Source organism: Rattus rattus, chromosome 1, assembly GCF_011064425.1.
Source record: "Rattus rattus isolate New Zealand chromosome 1, Rrattus_CSIRO_v1, whole genome shotgun sequence".
Classification (NCBI taxonomy): domain Eukaryota; kingdom Metazoa; phylum Chordata; class Mammalia; order Rodentia; family Muridae; genus Rattus; species Rattus rattus.
Genome location: NC_046154.1, coordinates 205,591,923 through 205,616,969, shown reverse-complemented (window position 1 = coordinate 205,616,969; position 25,047 = coordinate 205,591,923). Strand labels below are relative to the sequence as shown.

Below are 25,047 nucleotides of genomic sequence, written 5' to 3'. Positions count from 1 at the left end.
TTTTGTGCTCCAGTGGTGGGGGGGATGCAGAGGCTCAGGGAAAGACCTGTGACCCAAAGGAACCAGCTCTGTCTTCACTCAAAGCACAAATGAGGAAAACACCTCCCCAACCCAACCCCCCATGAAGAGGTGAGGGTCACTGGAAGTGACTGTGGATCTCTTCTTATCTTCCTAAGTTCCTCAACATCCTCACAGCAGGCTCTCAGGCAGTCAGATCTAAGAATGTGTGAGGAAACGCCTAACACGGGGACTTTTTCCACCCAAGCCTGACTCAAGGAGGTACTCTAGAGAGTACTCCCTGCAGGTCCGGATTGGACCCTGCTTTATGGAGGCGGGCTCAGGGCTGATGAGGCAGAGAGGGTATTTAAGACCAGGAGATGCTGCAGGGGGCCAAGAACAAAATGAGTGGGCCACTTGCCTCTGGGACATGCTCAGATCCGGAAGAGGCTTCCGACCTTAAGGCTCCCCTGAGCTCAAGGTTCAGGGAACCTCTCACCCACGCTCGGTTCCAGGAGCTCTTCGGGGGCGCAGAGCAGGAGCCGGAGCTACCAGCCGAGCCCTGCTTACCCTGGTTGTGCAGGCTGCGGAGGAGGAGAGCCAGCGCCTGTTCTGGGCCGGGGGCGTGGCGCGTGTTGCTGGCACGGCTGCCCCCGCTGCGTTGGCTGCCCCAATACCGCTGGCGAGCCTGGCTGCTCGGAGATGCTGTGGCTGGAATAACAGTGGGCGTTGTGCACGTGCCCCAGGGTAAGAGTCCCCAACTCCATCTTGTTGGAATTCCAAGTTATGGGGCGCTTCGGGAGTGGAGGGGTGAGAGTCCAGCCACCGGTGAGGTGATGGAATTGTGTCCCTGCAGGGGTGAGGATCAGAAAGGGGGAACTTGAGGTTCAGTTTGGGAGGACTGTGGGACTCCATCATAATTCTCCACCCCCATCCCTCCTCATCTGTGCAATCCTGTGAGACATGCTGGACTCTGTTCCGCCTCAGAGAATTGGAGAGAGGCACAAAACCTGCCACCCAGGACTTGGGCAAGGATCTGTGACGTTGTCAGCCCCACGACCTCCCACTGAGGCCCATTAACCTCTCAGTTCCCTCAGGTGTCATGATTTGTAGTATCTGGTGCCAGTCCAAGAGTGAGGGAAAGACAGTGTCTGGAGGTTGTGAACCGCCCCACCGCCACCCCCCTCCCCACCCATTTCCTTCTATTTCTCCCCAGGCATGGCTTTTGCCCTCCTGACCTCGGTGCCCCCCGTGTTTGGACTCTACACTTCTTTCTTTCCGGTCCTCATCTACAGTTTGCTGGGCACTGGGAGACACTTGTCCACTGGTGAGTGGCCAGATGCCCATGACTTCTCTTTAGGATGAAAAGAGGCAGGAGACCTGAGGTGTTTTCCCGCCTTGGGACAGGGTCTCACTGTGTAGTCTTAGTTGGTCTGAAGCTCTCCACCGACCAGGTGGTCTCAAACTCAGAGATCTGCTTGTCTCTGCTAACTGCATGCTGGGATTAAAAGCGTGGACCAAATACACCTTACTTAGCAAGGCTGCTACTTAGAAGCTTTGGGGGCTGTATTCCCCTCTGGCCCCCGGCTTGCTGGAGTGGGTAGAGATGACAGTTTACAAGGATCTCCTTGTCACCTGTGACATTTGGTTAAAAGGAGCAACCTGAAAGGACCTCGATCTTAAAGGGAAAGAGATGCACAGTCCGCCCGCCCGTGGTCCAGTGAGAGCACGTGGCGGGGGCACTTTTTGCCAGTGGGCACACTCTTTTTCTCCTTGCCCACCGGTTCCATGGGTGCACTCTTTTCCGCACCGGTTCCTGGCTGCTGCACCAGCTCGCGACCCCAAGGTCTTCAAGTAGGCAGCTCCAGAACTATGGGAGTCCTGCTGCAGGACTGCTAATCTCTGCATTTGGTCTATTGGCTGCAGGAACGTTCGCAGTACTCAGTCTAATGACCGGCTCTGTTGTCGAGAGGGTGGTGCCTGAACCCCTCGCGGGGAACCTCAGTGGAATCGAAAGGGAGAAGTTGGAAGCTCAGAGAATTGGGGCGGCAGCCGCTGTGGCCTTCGGGAGTGGGGCATTGTTGGTAAGCGAGCGTGGATCCGACCCGGTGAGGACCTTAGGGGATGGATCCACCGAAAAGAACCAGAACAATTGGGCCAGAGGATGGAGAGGAGGGGAAGAACACTCCTGAACTAGGGTTCCGGTCCCGAGTGGCAGATGTGCGGTGGGGAAGCTGATGCACTGTGTTTGCCAGTCTGTTGGGGATTTCACAGTCCCACCCCACCTCCCGCCGCCTTCTCTACAGCTGGGGATGTTCGTGCTGCAGCTTGGTGTCCTGTCCACCTTTTTATCCGAGCCTGTGGTCAAGGCGCTGACTAGCGGGGCCGCGCTGCACGTGCTGGTGTCCCAGCTGCCAAGCCTCTTGGGATTGTCTCTCCCACGCCAGATCGGCTGCTTTTCTCTCTTCAAGGTGGGGGTTGGAAAAGAGGTTTCTAGAAGTCACGGGAAAAGGGCAACTCGATAGAGACGGAGGGTGGGGATATAGGATAGGTAAAAGGGAAGGAATGTAAGGAACTATGGCGCTGCCTGAGGGCCCTGGGGACGTAGAAGCCTTGACTGCCACTGGAAAGAGAGTTTTGCCCTGGTCTAGTGGGTTGGTGTTGAGTCTTTCGGGGTCAGTAAACTGTGGTACCCAGCCTTTGCTCACTGTCCTTGCCCGCAGACGCTGGCTGCGGTCCTCAGCGCACTGAACCAGAGCAGTCCTGCAGAACTGACCATCTCGGCGCTCAGCCTGGCGTTGCTAGTGCCGGTCAAGGAACTAAACGTGCGATTCCGGGACAGGCTACCCACTCCGATCCCAGGAGAAGTTGTCATGGTGAGGGCGGCCCTAGATCCCTCACCCCAACTGTGTCCCGATCCTCACTATCCGGTGGGATCTGGAGGCTACCGCCCCCTTGTGGATTTCACAGAAGTCACAAGCGAGAGGTACCAGTGACTTTTCCAAGCACCAGAGCAATTGACCCATCCGAAGCCACCACCTGCACAGTCCCACTTCCTGAGTCGAGCACAAGGCCTCTTTGCTCATCTCCTTCCTTCTCACTGCACGCTTTCTCTCCGCAGGGGCTCTCACTGTAATTCCTTCCATTGTTCACCTAGATAATTCCTCCTGTGTAAATGAATGTCACAGCTTTCCACAGACAACTCAAAAATGCTCAGACATAGATAGTCCCGCCTCTCCGCTTAAATGGCTCACGTGGCTCAAGTATCCATCAATCCCGAAGGATCCCCTCTTAGGTCCTTTGTCTATCTCTCCAGGCAAACACTCTGTGGCCTCACCAGCCTCTACACTCTTTTTTTTTTTTTTTAGAGATTTATTTATTATATATGAGTACACTGTAGGTGTCTTCAGACACACCAGAAGAGGGCATCAGACCTCATCACAGATGGTTGTGAGCCACCATGTGGTTGCTGGGATTTGAACTCAGGACCTCTGGAAGAGCAGTCAGTGCTCTTAACCACTGAGCCATCTCTCCAGCCCCAGCTGCTACACTCTTGAGACCTCCTTGTAGCCTCTGCCAAAGGCCTCAGCTCTTTCTAGACCCTAATGGGTTATTGTCTTCAGGTGCTTCTGGCGACCGTGCTGTGCTTCACCTCCTCCCTGGACAGCAGATACAATGTCCAGGTAGTGGGACTATTGCCTGGAGGGTAAGAGAAAGACCTCCCACCTCTCCCAAGATAGTCCTCCCTTGCCCTGCCCCTTCCTGTTTCCTCTGCTCAGTTTTTTTTTTTTTTTTTTTTTTTTTTTTTTTTTTTTAAGATTTTATTTATTTATTATATTTAAGTACACTGTAGCTGTCTTCAGATACACCAGAAGAGGGCATCGGATCTCTTTACAGATGGTTGTGAGCCACCATGTGGTTGCTGGGAATTGAACTCATGACCTCTGGAAGAGCAGTCGGGTGCTCTTAACCGCTGAGCCATCTCTCCAGCCCCCCTCTGCTCAGTTTCTTGAAGCACCCCAATGACCTGTCCTTATCATGGCTCTCTCCCTCCATAGATTTCCCCAGCCTCTCCTCCCCACCCTGGATGATCTGCCCAGGATACTGGCCGACTCACTGCCCATCTCATTGGTTACTTTTGCTGTGTCCACCTCTCTGGCCTCCATCTATGCAGACAAGTACAGCTACACTATTGACCCCAACCAGGTGTGACTTGATTGTGACTGTCATCCCTTCTCAGAATTAACCCCCTAGCCTCACTCCCCTGTGCCTATGTCTTCCCCATCTTCATCCTTCTAGGAGCTCCTGGCCCACGGTGTCTCCAACCTCATTTCCTCTCTCTTCTCTTGTTTTCCCAACTCGGCCACACTGGCTACAACCAGCTTATTAGTGGACGCTGGTGGGAATACACAGGTAAGAAGGTATCCGTGGGTGAGGAGAAAGAATGGGATGTTCAGCAGGGGTGGCAGAAGAGGGAGGGGGAACAGGTGGAGATCCCAGTAGCATCTACATATCAGAGGATGGGAATGGGAGAAGGGATTATGAAGAGGAGAGTTAGACAATAACGGAGCTCCTTGAGGACCTTTGTTGGCGGTAGGCACTGACAAAAGCTGCAATGTCTCAGATGTGATTAAAAATAAAAACAGGGGGTTGGGGATTTAGCTCAGTGGTAGGGCGCTTGCCTAGGAAGCGTAAGGCCCTGGGTTCGGTCCCCAGCTCCGAAAAAAAGAACCAAAAAAAAAAATAAATAAATAAATAAATAAAATAAAAACAGCGGGGTTGGGGATTTAGTGGTAGAGCGCTTGCCTAGCAACCGCAAGGCCCTGGGTTCGGTCCCCAGCTCCAGAAAAAATAAAAGATAAAAACAGCTGGGTGTTGTATTACATACTCAGAGTTCTGGAAGTAGGAAGGCTGACTGAACAGAGAAGTATCTGGGGCTCAAGGCAGGCTGGGCCACACAGAGACTGTCAAAACGGAACTGCTCCGCCATGGAGATGGCTCAGTGGTTACAGCACAGGCATGGGCACAGGAGTTCAATCCTCTAGCTCCAGGGGCATGGTGACCAGTCTTAAAGGCAGAGAAGGTGTGGGGTTCCCCAGAGCAAGGGGACTGGCTAGGCTAGCCTGTATCAGCAAGCTCTGGGTTCAACTGAGAGACCTGCCTCAATGAATAAGGTGAACGGTGATAGAGAAGGAGTCCCGGTGTCAGATTCTGCAAGACACTTGTGCTTCTATACACATTCAAACACACAACAGTGTGCCACACCTACACACCTATAAATGGAGGCGACAAAAAAAATTCTAGTGTTTCCCATAAGGATCTAAAAAAAAACACTCTCAAAAAACAAAACAAAACAAAAGAACTAACCAAACAAAACAACAACAAAACGAAAAGAAAGAGCTATTCCACACCACTCCCACCTTCATACACGTTTTGTTCCCCCTATTTTTTTTGGTATCCTAAGTAGATGGCCAGCCTGTTTCTCAAAGCATCAGTACCAAAGGACCTTTGCAGATGGAGGTGGGCTACAAGAACAGGGAGGCTGAACTGCACACATCTGGGAGGGATTGGCAAGTGATAGGCATTTAGCTGGTGGGGGGAGGAGCTAAGTGCGACTGGCAGAACATCAAGAACAGGGTGAGGGGGCTGGAGAGATGGCTCAGAGGTTAAGAGCACTGTCTGCTCTTCCAGAGGTCCTGAGTTCAATTCCCAGCAACCACATGGTGGCTCACAACCATCTGTAATGGGATCCAACGCCCTCTTCTGGTGTGTCTGTGGATGGCTATAGTGTACTCGTATAAAAATAAGTAAATAAATTAAAAAAAAAAAAGAACAGGGTGAGAAGGGCCTATGTCTGTGTGGGAGGAACTCTGGCAGGAGGGAGACTTCTGGGGAGGAGGGAGAGTTGAAGAAAATGAGACAGGCTGGCTGGCCAGGGAGAGCAGCTCCCATGCAGGTGGGGGTGGAGGAGTCTCTCTTGTCTATATCTTTCCTTCCCTGCAGCTGTCGGGCCTCTTCTCCTGCACAGTGGTCCTGTCAGTGCTGCTATGGCTCGGGCCCTTCTTCTACTATTTGCCCAAGGTAGGAAGGAGAAGGGGCGCTGTGTGCTTGAGTGGAACTGGATGGGTTCCAGAACCTTTGTCCTGACAGAGGCCTGTCTTCTCCTCCCCAAGGCTGTTCTCGCTTGCATCAACATCTCCAGCATGCGCCAGATGTTCTTCCAGATGCAAGAACTTCCACAGCTGTGGCACGTCAGCCGCGTGGACTTTGTGAGAAATGGCACTACACCAGGTTGCCGCCCCCCAAGCACCCCCCGGTTCTGCCGTATACTAAAGCTGACCATCCTTAGTTCTTTAATCCGTGCAACCTCCAACATACAGACCTCATACATGCATGGGGGAAAAGGAAGGGTGGGATGTGAGTCCATCATGCCTGAGTGTTTGTTTGGACATCTTTTGGGGGTGGTTCTGAAGACTGAACTCAGAACCTCATAAATATTAGGAGAGTTCCCTACCACTGAACTATACCCCTAGTCCAGACTCCTAACTCACCCAGGGTTTGATGTTATATTTGGTGTGTATGCTTAAGTGAGCTCTTCTGTCCACCACACTTCCTTTCTCCTGGGTCATCCTTGCTTATATTTGTCCTTGAACCTGTGTTCCTTCTGGGAAATCCACCCATATTCATGCCCCTCAGGCCGTGTGGATGGTCACATGGGTGGCTGTCGTGACTCTGAACGTGGACCTGGGCCTGGCTGTGGGTGTGGTCGTCTCTATGGTGACAGTGGTCTGCCGAACTCAGAGGTGAGCATGGAGATGGGCTCCGTTGAATTGAGGGAAGGGTGATAGATACCTTGGGTGACTACAGTCAGCCTGGGGCGAGCCTGGGACTCTGACTCCAGCTTCTTCCCTAGGGTGAAGTGCCTGGCGCTTGGATTGGCTGAGGGGACAGAGCTCTACAGGCCAATCAGAGAGAGCCATAAGGTGGGTGGGCTGTAGCCTAAGAAGGCAGGAGTGGTCACTCTGTTTCTGACAGTCTTACTCCTTAGCTCCTCCAGGTTCCAGGCCTGTGTATCCTGAGCTATCCAGCGCCCCTCTACTTTGCAACTCGTGGACAGTTCCACCGCATCTTGGAGTGGCATCTGGGGCTTGGAGAAAGAACCAAGGTGAGGATTTTGGTTGAGGAGCATGGACCCTCTGGGATTGGGAGGCTGGTAGGTTCTGAGAATGGCACCTGTGTGATCTTATTGTCTTTCTCTATTTACAGCCAGGTAGTGTACCTGACAAAGGTGAGGTGGGTTGACAGAGAGGTTGATTTGGTCGTGAACCACGGAGTTGGCTGGCACTTCTGCTTCCTCCCACCACAGGTGCTGAGCCTATCAGAGTGGTGATCCTAGACTTCAGTGGTGTCACTTTTGCAGATGCTGCAGGGGCCAGGGAAGTGGTCCAGGTGAGGGAGTGGTCAAGCTAAGGAAAAGCTCCCAGTCATCCCTCTCATACCCTCCATTTGGGTTAAACCCCTCTGTTTGATTCCTGCAGCTTACCAGGCGGTGCCAGGACGATGGGATCTGCCTTCTCTTGGCTCAGTGTAATGGTTCGTGGAGTGAAGAACAGAGGGGTGGGAGGTGACGGACTGACTGGACACTTGTAGGGTGGATTTGGAGGCCCCAGCGCCTGACACTTTTCCCACACAGCCTTGGTGCTCAAGACCTTGACCCGGGCGGGACTCTTGGATAGCATGACTCCAGAACAACTCTTTGTGAGCGTCCAGGATGCAGCTGCGCATGCGCTGGAGAGGCTGGTAAGGGGGAGGAGCACCAAGAGTGGGAGCCAGGAAGTGCTGGGCTAGGGTACTAAAAAGATGAGGACCCCAGGAAGAGGGATTCAGAGAAGGGACTGAGAAGTAGGGAAGTGAGAAACTACCTAGTAGATTGGAGGGCAGGGGTGGGAACATCCTTAATCCCCCAGCACATGGGAGGCAGAGGCAGGAGGATTTCTTTGAGTCTGAAGACAGCCTGGTCTAGGACAATCAGAGCAACATAGAGAGACCCTACTTCAAAAACCAAACCAACCAATCCATCAAACAAACACACATCCTAGCCAAGTTCAAGAGTGGGACACCCTTTACCAAGGGTGGAGAACCAAACTAAGGTTTCCAAAGGGGTGATATGCTCCCAGAGCATGGGTGAGTCTCAGAGAATGTGGTACCTAATATTCCTGAACTGTCCACTTTTCTTCTCCAGAAACCTACTGGCCCGAAGATTTGTACAGTGTGGGTCTGACCACAGTTACTTAAGAGTGTGAGAGGCCCCAACAGTATGTGTGTGAGGAAGGCCAGGATCCTTGAGCTCCCCGGTAGTTGCAACCAATAACATGAAGCTGAGAACATCCAAGACCCATGAAGTGGGTCCAGGAATCTGCACGTGGGGCTCTCCAATCCCCCCAAGCCCCACCATACCCAAAGTACCAGAGACACAAGTAAAAATGGCTTCCACCGTGTGTTCACCAGCCCCATAGAACTACAGTCACAGTGCTTTCTGTAGGGGTATGTTGGAGCCGGGACACATGGTGCTGGATCCAGAGCTGGGGTGGGGTGCATGTCCCTGGGGTTGCAAATTGGGAGTTTCCCTGCCCACCTCAGGAGGTGAGAGTGTTTCCACTTGAGGGTCTTAGAGTCCGTCTGGGCTCTTTGGCACTTGGAAAGTGAACCTCCCCATTTCCTGCCCCATAGGAGTGGGGTTGGGGAGGACTTGGCACTGGCTGTGGGGGAGGATATGGCTCCATCCGGCCTCTGGTCACTCACAGAAAGGAAGGGTGTCACCAGGACAAGCCCCTGTTAGGAATCAGATTGGTGGAGAGGGTTGGGAAGTCAGGGTGTTCATCAGTGGGGTGCTCAGGGATTGGGGGGTGGTTGCTGGAAATTCCTGGCAGGGAGGAGGCAGGCCCAGCCTGACAGTGTGAAGGCCCAAATCAGACGTTACTCGGCGGTCATGCACTGTAGCCGGTGTTTGAAGAAGAGCAGTCGATGTTTGGCCACCTGACTTTGGTCCAGTGATCCCGGGTAACGGTAACGGGCATAAAGTTCAGCCCCTGGATCCTTTGATGTCCAAGGCAGCTTCACCTTTGACGCATGATCCACAACAACATCAGAGCAGGAGCCAACGCGAAGGGAACCAAGACCATCCAGGAAGAATTCTGGGGTGAGGGTGGGGAGAGCACACTGTTAAAAGTTCCTGAGGGGAGAGAAGGCCAATTCCTATGCTGGACTGAAATACAGAGCTCGGAGGGCAGCTATGCAAAAACTATGTTGCCAAGGACACTTTAGCTTCTTTCGCTCTGATTTACTCTTGTGTGGCGTTCACTTCAATAAATACCAGTTCACCCCCTCTGAGCAGGGTCTAAGCCTGGGGAAGTAGCGGGGAAGGTCAAGTCTGACCAGCACCTGTGCTGTGTGAGGTGTAAGTGAGATGTTGGGCAAAAGAAAATGGAGGTTTCAGGTGCAGACCTTGGTCAACCTCTTTAAACTACTCTGGTGCCTGTGCAGAGGGTGGTGGGTTCAGGTGGTGGGTTCAGGTGGCAGCGTTGCGCTCCGTTGCGCCCCGCTGCGCCTGGTCCTTCCCATTCTTACGCCCTGCCAGGAGGGGGCGCCACTCACCCAGATGAGCCACCCGGTTGAGGCGTGGGTCAAAGCCCACCTGGCGCACTTTATCTGTGCGCGCCAGGAAGAAGTTGACTACGCCGTCGGTGACCACGCAGTTTGGAAAGCCAGCGAGCTCGTGGTGGAAGCCCTGCTTTTGCCGGAGGCAGTTCCCAAAGCCTGGGGCGCCCGGCTCCACACTTAGCAGCTGTCGGTAGGTGGTAGCGAAGCCCGAGATCTCCCGCACCGCGCCCCCAACCTGCGGGGAGCGAGAGAATGCTCTAGCTAAGACCAGGTCCCGGAGAGTAGGGTACTTCCTCCCTGCACCCCTGCCCCACCCTTATCCTACCTCACCACACAGGACCCACACTACCCCCCAGACTCGCTTCACCCAAGGACGTTCCGCTCTCCCATCTCCCACCCCACATCCGGCCCTTCTCCCCTACCAAGTCCAGGGGCGTCCTCTCCAGGACATCCACAAGCTTCTCCAGCCGCGTGCGCGCGGTGAAGACAAAGTCGTCGTCCACCCACAGCACGTATTTGGTGGTTACTTGGGACACCGCCAGGTTCCGACCTGCAAACCAACCCTAGGAGAGTTGTATGTGGTTGGGGAGTCTGTAGAAACAGGGAAACCCTGCCATCTTTTTCCCTCGCCCTGACTCAAAACGGCCTGTGTCCCATTCTAGACTTTTGAGAGCTTTCCGATGACCGGAAACTAGGTTTTAAAAACCCCGGAGGTTCCCACCCCTCTTCCTAGACATTTTGAGCCCTTTGGGGAAGAGTCCTGTACTTCATTGCTTCCTCCGTCCGCCCGTCCTCCCACCCACCCATCCATCCACTCATCCACCCATCCACCCACCCATCCATCCATCCATCCATCCATTGTATTGCTATAGATATTAAGCACCATTTCAAGAATGCGGACCGAATAAGATAGGCAGGATTCCTGATCCAGGAACCCTTGTGATAGGCACACACTTGTTTGAAGCAGATGGTCTTTAACCAGTACCCTGGAAGCTACAAGACTGAGGCACGCCCCCCTTCCCAGAGTCCTCTGGCGCCCCCGGCTCTGCTTTGCGGGGCAGCACACCTTGCCGAAGGGCATGAAATAGTGCTCCACATGGGGGTCGCTAATTCGCTCCGGTTTGTCGCTGTCGTCAGCGATTACTATGGTGACCGTAGGGTAAAAGCGTCTGATGCTGGCAATGAGTGCCCGTAGCCGATCATAACGAAGAAAGGTCTTGGTGGCAACGGTAACCAGAGCACTGATGTTGTACTGGGCTGAAAGGAAGATACAGGGGTCAGTGTAAGGGGAGGAAAAAAAAAAAGAGTGGGAAAGCAGCCCCACCCTCACCCCTAGGGCCAATCCCCTCTTTATTTCCCTAATCCCAGGAGTCTCAGCCTCACCTCCTTGGGGTAGGGATGATGGTGGGTACAGCCGGGGGTTGGGAGGATGTCTTATGAGGATGGTGAAGGCCACTTCATGTCCCTTGGTGGAGAACCGGACTGGGAAGAAAGGACGTGGAATTGGACCCTTAAGGCTAGAAAAGCATTCTCCTTTCAGCGGGCCAAAATTTAAATTCCTAATCTGTGTTTTGCCTTTCCAGACCTTGGTGGGCAAGAACACACAGTTCTGACTTCTGTGGAACTTACTGTTGTTTTGTGGTGTGGGGAATTGAACTTAGAGCCTACCACATGCTTGGCAAGCACTCTACCACCCAGCTGGGACCACCCAGCTACACTCCCAGCTATTGGTGTTCTGGAGGATGACCTTAAACTTCTTGAACCTCCCACCTCTACAGGTGTCTCCTAAGGAGACATCAGCTAGGGGTCATGGCATCTGTGCAGTGCTGGAGACCAACCCCGTGGTCTTGTGCATGCCAGGCAAGCATGCTACCCATGAGCTACAGCTCCTGCCCAGAGACCCAACAGCTTAGCAGGTGGAGCAAAGACAAAGAAATCCCCACCCCGGCCCCTTTGGTTTCTGGAGTCTGGATCTTGCTCTGTAGCCCTAGCTGGTTTAGTACTTAATGCATATAGCTCAGGCTTGCTCTAACACTAAGGCAATACTCCTACCTGCCTCAGTTTTCTGAGTGCTGGGATTATATAGATGAGCATCATCACATGTAGATAAAAATCGAACTTTTTTAAAAAGGTTAATCTTTACTGAGCATTTACTACATGCCTAATACACACACACACACACACACACACACACACACACACCCTGTGTGTATATATATATTCTTGCTATATAGCCTAGGCTATCCTTGAACTTTCTCCCCTCCTGCTCTAGGTTTCCAAGTACAAAGATTACAGGCATGGGTCACTATGCTTTGCTCTGTGCTGCACAGACTTAAGTTTTTCTGTAACTTGGTTGTGGTGGCATACATCTGTAATCCTGGGACTTGCGAGGTAGAAAGGGGAGGAGCAGGAATAGCGAGTTTGAGGCCGGCCAGAGCTAATTAAATGAGATGGTCTCCAAAAACAAAACAAAAAATTGAGAACGTGTTCTAAATAGATGAAGCTATTTAATCCTCATGGCAATCTCATTTAATAAATTCCTGTCAGGAAGCCAAGCTTAGACACAGAAAAGTAAATTGTCCATATTCTACAGTGACAAAGCGGTGAGGACCTAATTATTCTGGTTTTAGGCTGAGTAAATGAGAAAAAAACTAGTGCTACAGTACTGGTATTAAATAAAAACAGTGGCAAGGGACCTTGTCTAAAGTGAACAGGAGACATCTGAGTCCAGATGCAAACATCAAGGAGCCAGCCATGAAAAAAATCTTGAGCAAGAACATCCCAGGAAATGTCAGATTCAAAGGCCGGGAGGTAAGGCTCAGTAAGGCGAGTTTTGGAGAAAAAGAGGAAGAGAAAGGGAGCTTGGCTTGGTTGGGCTAGAAGCAGCCAGGAACAGGTCACTTCCTGGAGCTGTGATGATGGACAGAAGTGGGAACGGGCTCTCCGGCTCTGGTTTCTCCCTGGCCTGTTTTGGCCCCAGATAAACAAAGGCTCCTCTGACTCCTGGCCCTGCTGGCCCACTTGCAACATTCATTGTGTGTCTAGGCTGTTCTGGCCATTGCCCGAGATCCTCCCACAGGCTGTCATTTGCTCTCCTGGTTATTTCAGTTCTTTTTGTCTGTCCCTGCCCCTCTGCGGGCCTCCCACCTGTGTCTGCTGTGTTGGCTTGGTAGCTCCGGCTGCTGTAAGTCACCAGTTGCAGCTGTCGGTTGAGTTTATCCAGAACTGGGCTGGCAAGGGTGAGGTCCGACTGCCCCTCTCCAGTGAGAGTCACCCCTGTTACTTCCCCTGCCACATCCCAGGTGCCAAGGGAAGCAATCAGGTTCACCTAGTAGAGGGCGAGAGACTGCAGGGTTAGACCGCCTGATCAGACTCTTGTTTTGAGCCTTTCATCCCTCGGGTGGATCGGTAACCCTCCAAGCGTTCTTCATTCTCCCTGCCCACCTGGTCTCTTTACTGTTTCCTCTCACCTGATAGATTTCCTGAACAGAAGCTTCCTGCAGACTTAGCCCTGAGAGGAAGAACGGGGAGCCAGAATTACACAGACAGTCCTGAACTCTTCCTCATTTTCTTTCCCCGTTCCACCACGTGCCATATAGAGCTTTATGTCCGACTTCCCCGTGGAGGCCTCAGCGGGGCTGTGCACAGAACTCAAGTGTCTGCTTTTTAACTCCTTCCCATGGCTTCCATAGCTTGTCCTGCCTAGCTGGCTATCAAAGAAGGGATATCTCTCCGTCTGCAATCCCGACTACCTTAGAATCCCTCCGGCTCCACCTCCTGCCGCCTAAACCCGCTTTGTCAGAGATCTCCACCTGCCAGCCTGTAGCTCTGCCACCCTCACGGCCTGGCTCGTCCCCTGAGACCTTCCTTCTTTACCTGGCACCAGGATGCTCCTGAGGGGCTGAACCTCCACACCCTGCAGGGGATACTGTAAGGGGGAGTTGGCAGGGGCTATCAGCAGCTGGTCAGCCAGGGACCGGCTCCTGTAGTGCAGAGGTGACAAAGGAATCAGTAGGAGAGGAGCTCTTTCTTCGGAAGGGGGCACTATGATACCACTGGCCTCCCTGGGAAGAGCTGGATCCTCCTGTCCCACTGGTACCTTGCAAGGAAGGCCTGGTATTCCTGCTCTCTGGAGATAGAAACAGCCCTCAGCTCCTCGGCGTCAAAGGCTTTAGTGAAGTCAATCGCCCGGACCTGCCTCAGGAACGGCAAGGCAAAGCGTCCTCCGCTGGACTCACAACTGCAATTGTTCTGAGCCAGCAGCCTAAAGGGAGGAGAAGCGGCTTCAGAGTCCAGGTACCTACGCTCCGTTTGTCTCACAAAACGCACAGCACCTCACACTTTGATCCCTTAACTCTGCCCACGGATAAGGCGGCTTATCTCTTAAATCTGAGCTTTACAGAGGTGCGAAGTAGGGCCTATTACTGGGGTGTCTACGTAGCCGCCATCCAGGAGCCCTTCTGGAATCTCAAATCTAAATCAAGACAGCAGGCAGTCTCCCGGTGCTCTGGTGCCTGTATATCCTCCCACACCCCAGTGGCGGCGACAAAGTTAAGGAGGATAGATTTGCCGCGCCCCTGCCTCCCCCCATCCATCACCTCAGTTCAAGCCTCGGTAGCCCTTTCCACCTCCCCGATATCTGTGCCCAACCAGTCAGCAGAAAGCAGCGTCCGAGTCCAGCACTGGAGGAAACAAAAGCTCCCGGCCACCGCCTCCAGCATGCTCTGCGCTGTCGCCGCCACGCCGCGGTCCGCACTCACCCCACCACTTGCTCCTTGATCCTGACTGGGATGTGTGCGTAGCGAGGCTCAGTGGCAAGGTCTAGCAGATCGAGCCTCGGGGGACCTTGTGGGGGTGACCACAATGCCAGAGGGTTCGGGAGACCTGGCGCGTCTCGGGTGCTGGCGTACAGGAGACCCAGCGAGGCGCAGGCAAGCAGCAGAACTAGCGCATAGAGGGCCCGGCGGTCCAGCCGCATCCTGAGGTGGGGGAGGGTGAGAGGTGACCAGGCGCTGAGGGAAGATGAGGGCCCAGGCTGTGGACCCCTCCGCCTCCGAGGCTCGCTCAGGTACCCAAGGCCATCCATCTCCGCTCCGCACGGCGCGCACCCCTTCCCTCATGCCTACGCCAAAGGTCTCCCGGCCTCCTTTCTTCCGCCTCTCTCTCTCTCTCGCCTCTGGGCTTCCGCATTCACCCAAGGTTTGGCGTGGTGACATGCAGCATCTAGGGGTGCGCGGCCCTCGGGGACCCCACCCCCACCCCACGGGCAGCAGCCGGGGCAGGGTGCTGCGGAGGGGCGGCTGTACTGCACCTGGCGGGTCAGCAAAGGCACTGCGCCCGCGGGTGCCCGGCCTCGGTGACCCTCAGGTGGCCTCGGGGCGCCACGGGCACGATGCGCGGGGCCCGGCGGACGCCGCTTCTGCCCACACCTCGGCCGCCGGGCGCGCCAGCGCACTGACCTGTCTAACGTTCTAAGACCGCGGCAGGATCGCGGTCCGGGCACTGCCCGGTTCTCCGCCCGAGCCGAGGGTTCCTCATGAGGCCGGCGACGGCCTGATGCGGGAGCTGGGCGGGAGCCCGACAGTGTCGGGGATCCGACTCCTCCCGCCTGCGAACTCCAGGGCTTTGTAGACCGCAGCGCGGGGGTGGTTCTGAATGTTTCCTGCCGGGGTGAACTGAATCGTAAATCCGCCGCGCCCCAGCCCCAGCGACAAAGCTGGGGAGCCCTGGCACCGCGTCGCGCTCAGGCCTCCGCCCGGCTCTCACACCGCAGCGCCGCTCCCGGGCTGGCTGCCGCAAAGGCTCGGGCTCTGAGCGGGGATGGGGAGCGCCGCGGCGCCTTCTGGCGGGCGCGGAGAAGATTGCTCAAGCAAGGAGCCTCCCAGGATGGTCCTCTTCTTCACATCTCTTCGTCCCCAAACCGCAGTGTCTCAGAAGCCGATTCCCGGTTCCTGCCATTTCCCCATTCGTTCACTGTGTAGCCCCAGGAAGGGCGATTGGGTACAGTGTGCGGTCTAACCTCCTTTCGAGGAACACTTGGATGGAGATGAGGTAAAGAAAACTAGCCAGCCCTTGAGATTAAACACTGCCTAACGAGCAACAAAGACGGCCGCCTCCCTCTGATCCCTCGGCTCCGAATTCCAGCGATCAACCTAGGCAAGCCGTTACTCAATGGCCTACTTCCCCTAACTGCTTCTTGGTACAGACTTTAGGAGAAACCGCCGATACTAGTTAGATGGACAGTGATGTAGGCCATAGGTCGCTTGACCCCTGACACTGACCAGAATCAAAGTCCTGTAAGTCCTGTGGTTCTCAGAATCAAACTTTAATAGAAAAACTGATAGAACATGAAAAATGGGGCAGCAGGGGGCGGGGAGATAGGTTTTGTGTGTGTGCACGTGCGTGCGTGTGTGTTGTGTGGTGTGTGTGTGTGTGTGTGTGTGCACGTGCGCGCGTGTTGGGAAAAAGAGGGAAATTCCACCCTTAAACTGAAAGTGTCAGATCAAATGCTAAAAGTAGAATTACAAAAACTTTAAAATAAGTTAAGAACTTTTTTTTTTCTTTTTAGTCCGAAAAGATCCCCTAAGCAAGAGGTGAAGGGAAATATTAGTAAACCTGCCTATATAAAATGCTTACTGGAGAGGTGGCTTAGTGGTTAAGGGCACTGGCTGATCTCTGGAAGGACCTGGGTTCAATTCCCAGCACCCATATGGCAGCTCACAACTGTAATTCCAGCTCCAGGGTGTTCTGTGAGTAGAATATTGATGTAGATAGAAATAGAACTTTTTACAAAACACTTGATAGTCATAGTTATGTTTTAATTACTGTGTCCAAGAGAGCTGTGAAACAAAATGGTCTCTAACCTGTAAACTCTTTGCCCAAGGACAGATACTACCTGAGTCAGTCGATGGAGGCTGTTATCCACATCAGATAGCAAGCCACACACTTTCGCTTTCCTAATCAAGTTTGGTTGACCCAACTGCACTGGATCAATGAGAGGTGAGAGGTCTGCAGGCAGAAAGTATGTCAGGACATATGCTTGCTTCCGTCTGACCAAGGTATAAAGTACATAGCCTTGTGGGTGAGTCATTACATCATGAGAATAATTTAGCAGTATCAAGTTACATGTTTCATTGTGTTCTGACGGTGTCACGGATACACACCCTGATTTAGTGATCTGTGCTTACTGTAGCAAAAATGAGGGTTAAAATAATAAAAGCTGCCCTGAGCCTGATGTCACAGGACTGTGATACCAGCTCCTTGGGAGGCTGAAGGAAGAGGGTCAGAAACTCGAGGGTAGCTTGGGCTGTAGAAGCCAGCCTGGGCAACAAAGCGAGACCCTGTCTTTAAAATCAAAACAGAAAAGACACAAGGATGTGGTTCTATGATGGAGCACTTGCTGGGGGAGAGTGGCCCAGTGGTTAAGGGCACGTGTGGCTCCCTGCAGTACTGGTGCATACCTTTAACGCAAGCGCTTGGAAGGAAGAGGCAGGAGCATTTCCGAGAGTTCAAACAACAGCGCCAGTTGTTCCTACAGAGAATCGGAGTTTGGTTCCCATGGGGTCACCCATGTGGTGCTTTTCACAGTTGCCTCTAACTCTAGATCCAGAGGGTTCCGCACCTTGCTCTGCATGTGTACATACTGCCCTCCCCGCACACGGAGACAGACAGTACACGTGCGCACACCTACACGGTGCATACAAGGATGGTTGGAGTTCTAACACCCAACTAAGCAGTTGTCGCTTTCCCTGTGCCAGTCACAAGTGCTGAGCGTCCAGCTTATCTGATGACAGCCAATGCTCCTGCAGCCGAAGAGCTCCTAGTCATCCTCCACGAGGAAGCAGGAGTTGCTTAGCCGAGAGGACAAAACTAAGATTAAACACTTGACAGCGTCTATCCATGTAACCAGAGTACCGTACTGCCTCCAAGGCACAGGCACCACGAGACGGCTATGAATGTTGTCTGAAACAAAACCAGATGTTTAATCAAAACACAAATTTTGGATCTTTTTCCTTGTGACTCAATTTCATGGATCTCAAGTGTGACCTTGACCGAAAAATGACATTTAAAAAAAAAAAAAAAAAAAAGGTTGGATGTATCTCTCAGTGATGAGCCCCTCGGCCATGAAGGATGACTAATGATATCAAAGCCAATAAAATCTACATCTGTCTACCTCACTATAAAGATGCTCTTAGCCTGGTGCAGTGGCGTCTGTGTTCCCAGCTACTCAAGAAGGTAAGGTATAGGAGGGTCACCTGAGTCAGAGGTTAGGGACAGAGAGACAGCTGGGTAAACACATGCTTTTCAACAATGCTCTTGAGGGTGCTGGAAAGACGGCTCTGCTGGTACAATCACTGGCTGATCTCCCAGAGGACCTGGATTTGATTCCCAGCACCCACTTGTAGTTATAAGTATAACTACAGTCCCCAGTGCCCTCCTCTGACTTCCTCAGGCACCAAGCTGCACAGACACACATATGGGCAAATCACTCACGCACATAAAATGATCAGTCATTTTTTTAAAGGAGGAATTTTATATTACTGAAAGTACAAGATTGTCATCAAATGAAAAATAAGATAGCGGAAGCTCTGTTGTTCATTGTTCCCGGAGCAACTTTTCTCCTGGGCTTTTATGTTATCTAAGATAAAAGCTTACACACATAGCTCTGTTACAGACGAACTGGCTCAAGAAATTGTCTCTGGAGTTGAAGACTTGGTAACCACAGAGAGGAAGTATTGCTTGAACTAAGATAAGTGTACGTGCAGACTATTCTCAAGAGTACAAAAGCCGACTTAAGTCTTAGACTTTCTTCGACACGTGGTAAATTGTCAAAAACAGGCTTTTAAAAAGAGCACCTACATTGTGTGTGAGTGAGTGTGCGTGCGTGCGCGGGCGTGTGCACGCTGTGAGAATACCACAACGCCAGTGGCACTCACAGGACACGCTGAGAACGTCTGCTTTCTCCCTACTACTTCTGTGTCCCCAGAATGGACCGCAGGTTGTCAGGCTTGGCAGGAAATGCCTTCTCCATCTCATTAGCCTAAGAGGTTTGATTTTGCTTCGTATGAGTGCAGAGATCTGTGTATCTTTTACTGTAGTGTTTTGCCTGCCTGTGCATTTGTTCTCTATATGTGTGTGGAGACCAGAAGGCATCAGATCCTCTAGAACTGGAATTACAGAGAGTTGCGAGTCACCATGTGGGTGCTGGGGACTAAAGCGTCTTTCTAATCTCTGCATTATCTTTCTCATAAAGACAAACAAGCTCTTTGGACTCATTTCTGGTTTTAGTCAAAGGTTGAGACAGGGAAAGTTAAAGATGAACCTAGAATTATAGAAAATAATTAGTTAAAAAAAACACAAAAACAAAACTAAACAACAAGGGCTGGGGAGGAGGCTCTTGCACAGGACTCAGGGTTGGTTAGTTCCCAGAACCCATTGAGTTACACACATACACATGCACACACATACACACACTCACACATAATACACACACTCACACCCACATACACACACAAACATACACATACCCACATACACACACGCACACACACTCACACATACATACACACACAAACATACACATGCCCACATACACACACGCACACACACTCACACATACATTCACATACACACACAACACATACACACCCACACACACACACACACATGCACACACACACACATACACACACACTCATACACACACACTCATACATACACACACACTCACACAAACATACACACATGCACGCACACACACATGCACACACACACATACACACATGCACACACACACACACACACAAATGCATACACATGCACACACACACACACACACACATACACACATGCACACACATACACATGCCCACATACACACACACTCATACATACACACACAGACTCACACATACATACACACATGCACGCACACACTCACACATGCACACACATACACACACATATACACACACATACACACACACATGCACATACACACACACACAAAACGTAATTTTAGAAACTTCTAAAAGCATTGTTTTTAAAATTGGCAGGAGGGGCTAGGAAGACAGTTAAGTGGGTAAGAGCACTGGCTGCTCTTCCAGAGGACCCTGTTCAGTTCCCAGCAACCCTGTGGCAGGTAACTGTGGTTCTAGGGACGCCAACAACCTCTCTGCCATCCGAGGGCACCAGGCATGTGAGTGGTACACAAAATGTCCCGAGAAGGCAGCTTAAAGAGGTTCACACTGGTAGAATATTAAGATAATTTTAGCATAAAATAATTCATTATAAGAATGAAATGTGAATTTTTGGAAAACACAAATCTGTTAGCCTAAACTAAACAAACAAACAAAAACAATTAGGAACCTGGCTGGGTGTGGTGGCCATGCCACATAAGTCTGATGCTGGAGACGTAGCCAGGATTATGAGTTGGAAGCCAGTTTGACCTAAGGTGGGGCAGGTAATGTGCTCAGTGCTAAAGTCACTTGCTGTCAACACTGATAACCTGTTTGATCCCTGTTACTTAATGACACAAGGGCAGAACTTTCTCTCCTATCTGAGAAGTTGTCCTCTGACCTCCCCCATGCTTGCTCACACACATACACACCATAAACAGAACAAATAATTTAACAGACATTAAGAACCCATGAGCCATGCCCTAGGTAAAGGGCGGGTGCCCATTGATAAGTGTTGTAAAATGACTATAACGATCACTATGGAAACCAGTTACAGAGAGACGGTTAAATGAATTTTTTTAAAGCTTCGTACCACTTTTTTTTTTATTTTTAATTAGATATATTTCTTTACTTACATTTCTTTTTTTTTCTTTATTAACTTGAGTATTTCTTATTTACATTTTGATTGTTATTCCCTTTCCCGGGCCAACATCTTCCTAACCCCTCCCCCTCCCCTTCTATATAGGTGTTCCCCTCCCCATCTTCCCTTAAATGAATTTTTATTAAAGGGGAAACTTGGTAAGAGGAGAATCCACACATTTTTGTGAATGTTAGTCTTTGTGGCATTGAGGATCAAACCCAGGCAAGAGCAACAGGCAAGCACCGGATCCCCAGCTCCCGAAGTTCTCCTCTAGCAGATTCATTAGCTGCAAAACGGAAAAATGTCCAGTGTCTAACAGTCAGTGCCTTAGGAGGGGCATTACTCGGGAGGAGGAATGGAGGTATAGGATGGACCTCCACACAGGCCACCCTGACGAAGACATATTACAGTGCAGACTCCTACCTGAGGGTACTAAACTCGATCCTAAGGAGGAAGGTAAACAAACTTAAACAAGGAGGAAATCGGTGTGTACACATATTTGTGTATGAATACAAAACAATCTATTTTTTTTAAATGCCAGTCATTTTTTTCAGAGGAAGACTGAGAAATTTCCAGATTAAAGATGAATAAGGAATGTCCACGGGGGCCTACCCACAGGGGTTGTGTTTGCATCATGCATAAGGCTAGAGTCACCGGCCATGATTGAGAAGAGCTGATCTGGGTGAAGGGTAACTGCCCTCACTCCAGTCACAGCTCCATACCACACAGACACCATCATGCATCTGTTGAATGAGGTTGTGGGAGGTGTCGCCCTCAAGCTGCAGGAGAAAGAGAAGAGGGGCAGGAGGGATGACTGACTGGAGGGTTGCGAACACTTGCTGCTCTTCTAGTGAACCCTACTTAGGTTCCCAGAACCCATGTCGGTAAGTGGCTCACAAGCGCCTGCAACTTTGGTTCCAGGGAATCCTACACCCTCTCCTGGCCTCTGCGGACACCTGCGCATATGTGGTCTATCCATGGTCACACACATGCTCATAACTAAAAACAAAAATAGGTCGGGCATGGTGGCTCACACCTTGAATCCCAGTACTTGGGAAATAGAAGCAGGCAAACCTCTGAGAGTTCAAGGTCAGCCTGGTCTACATAGTGAGTTCCAGGCCAACCAAGGCTATATAGGGAGACCCTGTCTCCACAAATAAACAACAAACGAACAAATCACACCAAATAAATTTCAAAATAAGGGGGGGGGAGAGCGAGAGAGAGACACAGAAACAGAGACAGAAGCAAAGAGAGGCAGACAGAGAGACAGAGACAGTTCATCAAGGCAGATCCTGACCCTGGCAAATACCAACGCTTTTGGAGTTCAGCCTTTCCAAACTACAGACTGCTCAGCCTATAGTTGGGATGAATCTGAAAATATCAAAGGAGTCATTTGAATCTTCTGGGAGAAAATAGTTTTAAGAATCCTGTAACAAGGGGTTGGGATTTAGCTCAGTGGTAGGCGCTTGCCTATGCAAAGCGCCAAGGCCCTGGTTTGGTCCCCAGCTCGAAAAAAAAAAAAAAAAAAAAAGACTCCTGTAACAACGGGGTTGGGGGAAAATTATAATAGAGATGTGATCTTAAATATAATGTGATCCTAGATTAAACTCTGGCTTTCAGTCGAGGGAAAGAGCTATAATGAAAACTTTGAGGGTGGCTGACAAGCAGGAATATGCATAGTAGATTAGTAAAAGTTAATGTTTAATTGGGTTAAAAGATAATTGTTGAAAGGTAAATATTAAGTTTCGTAAAGTTGATAACTGGTGTCTAAGAAACTCCTTGTTCTTTTTTTTTTAAGTATAACTTCCTTTTTATTTTTCCAAAGTATTTTTCTTTCTGCCTTCATGAAATCTCCTCTTCACATGGGCTTTGGTGGAGGTCGTGGTGCAGCGCCAGCAGGTCTGAATCGTGGTGGGAGTGTTCGGTCCTCACGAGATGGATTCCTGGTGACCTTGCTGTGAATGGCACAGCTCACGCAGTAGTGCAGCTTGACAAAGAGCTTGGGAAGCACGTAAGCGTCGATGACACTTGCTTCAAATATGTCCCTGACTGCAGCGTTTTCTACAATGTTCCGAATGATGAACTTGGCCACACACTGGGCGAAGTTCGTGCAGCGAATTGGCTGCACATGGCCGAGGCCTTTTTTGGCACGACTATTGTTTTTCCTTTTTTTGGTCATATTGGAGCCAAGACTCCAAAACTCCTTGTCCTTAAAGGTATACTCTAGAAAGTAAAGCATCAAGGAGGTACAATGTATGCAGCCTGCTCTCAGATTGTTCTGAAAAGTGCTGGAGAGATGGCTCAGCAGTTCAGAGCACTGGGTTCTTCTAAAGGATCCGAGTTCTGTTAAGGCCTAGGTCACTGTTACCTGGCTAGTTGGTCAGTTTGTGCTTTTACTAATATTAGAAGGAAGCTTTCTGGGGTTGGGGATTTAGCTCAGTGGTAGAGCGTTTGCCTAGCAAGCGCAAGGTCCTGGGTTCGGTCCCCAGCTCCGGAAAAAAAAAGAAAAGAAAAAAAAAAGAAAAAAAAAAAAGGAAGCTTTCTCCTATTTTGTTTCTGCAGGTTCTAGAAACTTTCTCATGTCCAAGTTGATTTCATGTTCTGTTGTGTTCTGTGCCCTTGGAAACCAATCACGACAGGAGTCAGTAGAACTGCTTTGTGTAGTTACCCACAATGAGCTTGGACCCACTGACCACCCAGCAGCACTTCCTAAACCTGTGTATAATAAGCCTTTATGGTATTTGCTTTTATAAGCTGCCCCTAGGACGGACCCCAACGTAAGAGAGACATCTGCACCAATACAAGAAGCTAGTTGGAAGAAGACTTCCATTTTGAATAGGGGCTGGGTAAATTTTAAGTTCACAAGACCACCCTGGAATCTGACATCCTACTTGGAAGAAAGAGACATGTCCTTGGGAAGCTGACTTCCTGGTTGGCAGGTTAAGAGATGAAATATCAGGGGCTGGAGAGATGGCTCAGCGATTAAGAGCACTGTCTGCTCTTCCAGAGGTCCTGAGTTCAATTTCCCAGCAACCACATGGTGACTCACAACCATCTGTAATGAAATCCGATGCCCTCTTCTGGTGCGTCTGCAGACAGTGACAGTGTATTCATATAAATAATAAATAAATAAATCTTTAAAAAAAGAGAGAGATGAATATCAGACAAGCCCCCTGCCAGACTTGAATACCCCAACCAATGGGAAAAAGATACTTGTATAAGAAAGACATATTCCTAAGGAAATCCCTAAATCCTGATTGGCGGAGTAACTTGGCACAGGTGTTTGTGGATTTTAGGCTTAAAGATCATGTAGGATATTATTAACTCAATGTCGCGGTTTAGCTCCCAAGTCTGAACCATGGCCCTGGTCAATCAATCCTGGAGAATATGTTCACTAAATTATCTGTGTCTGACTGAGATCTGTGTTCCTGTGGCTAGTGAGGTGATCCCTGGACCCCAACAGGTTCCATTCCCAGCACCCATGTGATGGGTGAGTGGTTGTTCTCAGTAATTTCAGACTAACTTAGGTGACTTGCTGGAGTGGATTTTGAAAAAAAAAAAGTCTTATCAGTTGATTTATTTATTTATTTTTAGTACCACACATGCTAGGCAAGCATTCTACTTAGCTACACGGTGATTTCAAGGGATCCCTTTCAGGCTGCCCCCATTTAGTGTAAGGTAGCCTAAAGGTTTGTTTCCTAGTTTATTCAAAGTTGTTTGTTTAGACAAGGGATGCTGAGCCGTGTCAAAGGTCTTCTGCACTGTCTGAGGTGACTGGCCTGATCTGGTCCTTGGGTCATTTGCCTATTTACACTTGTTAATTTGTGAACTCTCACCTGAGCCTAGATCTTTAGAATGAAACCAAGTTGGTCATGGGGTATGATCTTTTCCCTTTTATTTTTTTCAACAACCTTACTGCATTTTATTCATTTATTTATCACACACATGTGTACATGCTTGTCTCTGTCTGTCTCTGTGACACATGTATGTGTGTGTAGTGCTGGGGTGGGGGTGGGAGGTGTCAGAGACCAACTCTCCCGAGTCTGACCTCTCTTTCCACTGTGTGGATCCTGGGAACCAAACTCTGGTAGTCAAGCTAGGTAGCAAGTTCCTTTACCTGCTAAGCCATCTTGTCACCTCCCATCTTCTTTGAAAACATTTTTTTTAGATCTATTGATATTATATGTTTTACCATCGTGTGTGTACATGCACCACATGTGTGCCTAGTGCCCTCAGAAGTCAGAAGGCACCAGATCCCCTGGGACTGGAGTTATGCATGGTTCTGATCCACAGTGTGGTGTGAACTTGTAAAAGGGCAGTTAAGTGCTCTTAACCGCTGAGCCATTTTTCCAGTCCTGACTCTCATCTCCCTAATGTTATCTTCATTCCTTTCCTCTTAAAAAATTACTTTTCTGGTGTGCACCTAGAGTAATGGGTCCTTTACGATGTTTTCTTTACACTTTAGCCTCAGTCTATCTGCTTTTGCCTTAATATGTTCTTGAGTTTAGTTTTCCAAAATTTGATTGACTTGTTGCTGTTGTTCCTGTGTCCAAGGAAGTTGGAATATAATTT

The 25,047-nt window shown here is 50.4% G+C and overlaps 3 protein-coding genes across 5 annotated transcripts; 1 reads left to right on the top strand and 2 right to left on the bottom strand.

The window, feature by feature from the left end:
• The first annotated feature begins 346 nt into the window (after window positions 1-346).
• Window positions 347-8,506, top strand: Slc26a10 (solute carrier family 26 member 10). Its single transcript, XM_032913602.1, has 18 exons — window positions 347-744; window positions 1,214-1,324; window positions 1,924-2,081; window positions 2,304-2,468; window positions 2,721-2,873; window positions 3,621-3,703; window positions 4,056-4,203; window positions 4,297-4,410; window positions 6,001-6,078; window positions 6,171-6,266; window positions 6,694-6,800; window positions 6,911-6,980; window positions 7,046-7,162; window positions 7,264-7,267; window positions 7,364-7,446; window positions 7,536-7,590; window positions 7,691-7,797; window positions 8,240-8,506. Exons 1-18 carry the CDS (start codon window positions 378-380, stop codon window positions 8,276-8,278), a joined length of 2,055 nt encoding a protein of 684 aa, XP_032769493.1. The 5' UTR covers window positions 347-377; the 3' UTR covers window positions 8,279-8,506.
• B4galnt1 (beta-1,4-N-acetyl-galactosaminyltransferase 1) lies at window positions 8,482-15,479 on the bottom strand. 3 transcript variants are annotated; one of them, XM_032913582.1, is made up of 11 exons: window positions 15,117-15,479; window positions 14,418-14,636; window positions 13,757-13,921; window positions 13,534-13,640; window positions 13,128-13,168; window positions 12,805-12,985; window positions 11,041-11,139; window positions 10,724-10,914; window positions 10,080-10,220; window positions 9,652-9,892; window positions 8,482-9,191 (listed from the first exon to the last, which is right to left on the bottom strand). In XM_032913582.1, the coding sequence occupies exons 2-11, from the start codon at window positions 14,633-14,635 to the stop codon at window positions 8,974-8,976; spliced, it is 1,602 nt and encodes a 533-aa protein (XP_032769473.1). In that variant the 5' UTR covers window position 14,636; window positions 15,117-15,479; the 3' UTR covers window positions 8,482-8,973. The 3 variants fall into 3 exon arrangements, with proteins under 3 accessions (XP_032769473.1, XP_032769481.1, XP_032769467.1); XM_032913590.1 differs by lacking the exon at window positions 15,117-15,479 and adding an exon at window positions 14,784-15,060; XM_032913576.1 differs by lacking the exon at window positions 15,117-15,479 and having other exon boundaries at window positions 14,418-15,062.
• A 6,854-nt stretch (window positions 15,480-22,333) lies between these two features.
• LOC116890042 (40S ribosomal protein S26-like) lies at window positions 22,334-22,654 on the bottom strand. The gene has a single exon (XM_032890813.1). It carries the CDS (start codon window positions 22,652-22,654, stop codon window positions 22,334-22,336), a length of 321 nt encoding a protein of 106 aa, XP_032746704.1.
• Between the last annotated feature and the right edge of the window lie 2,393 nt (window positions 22,655-25,047).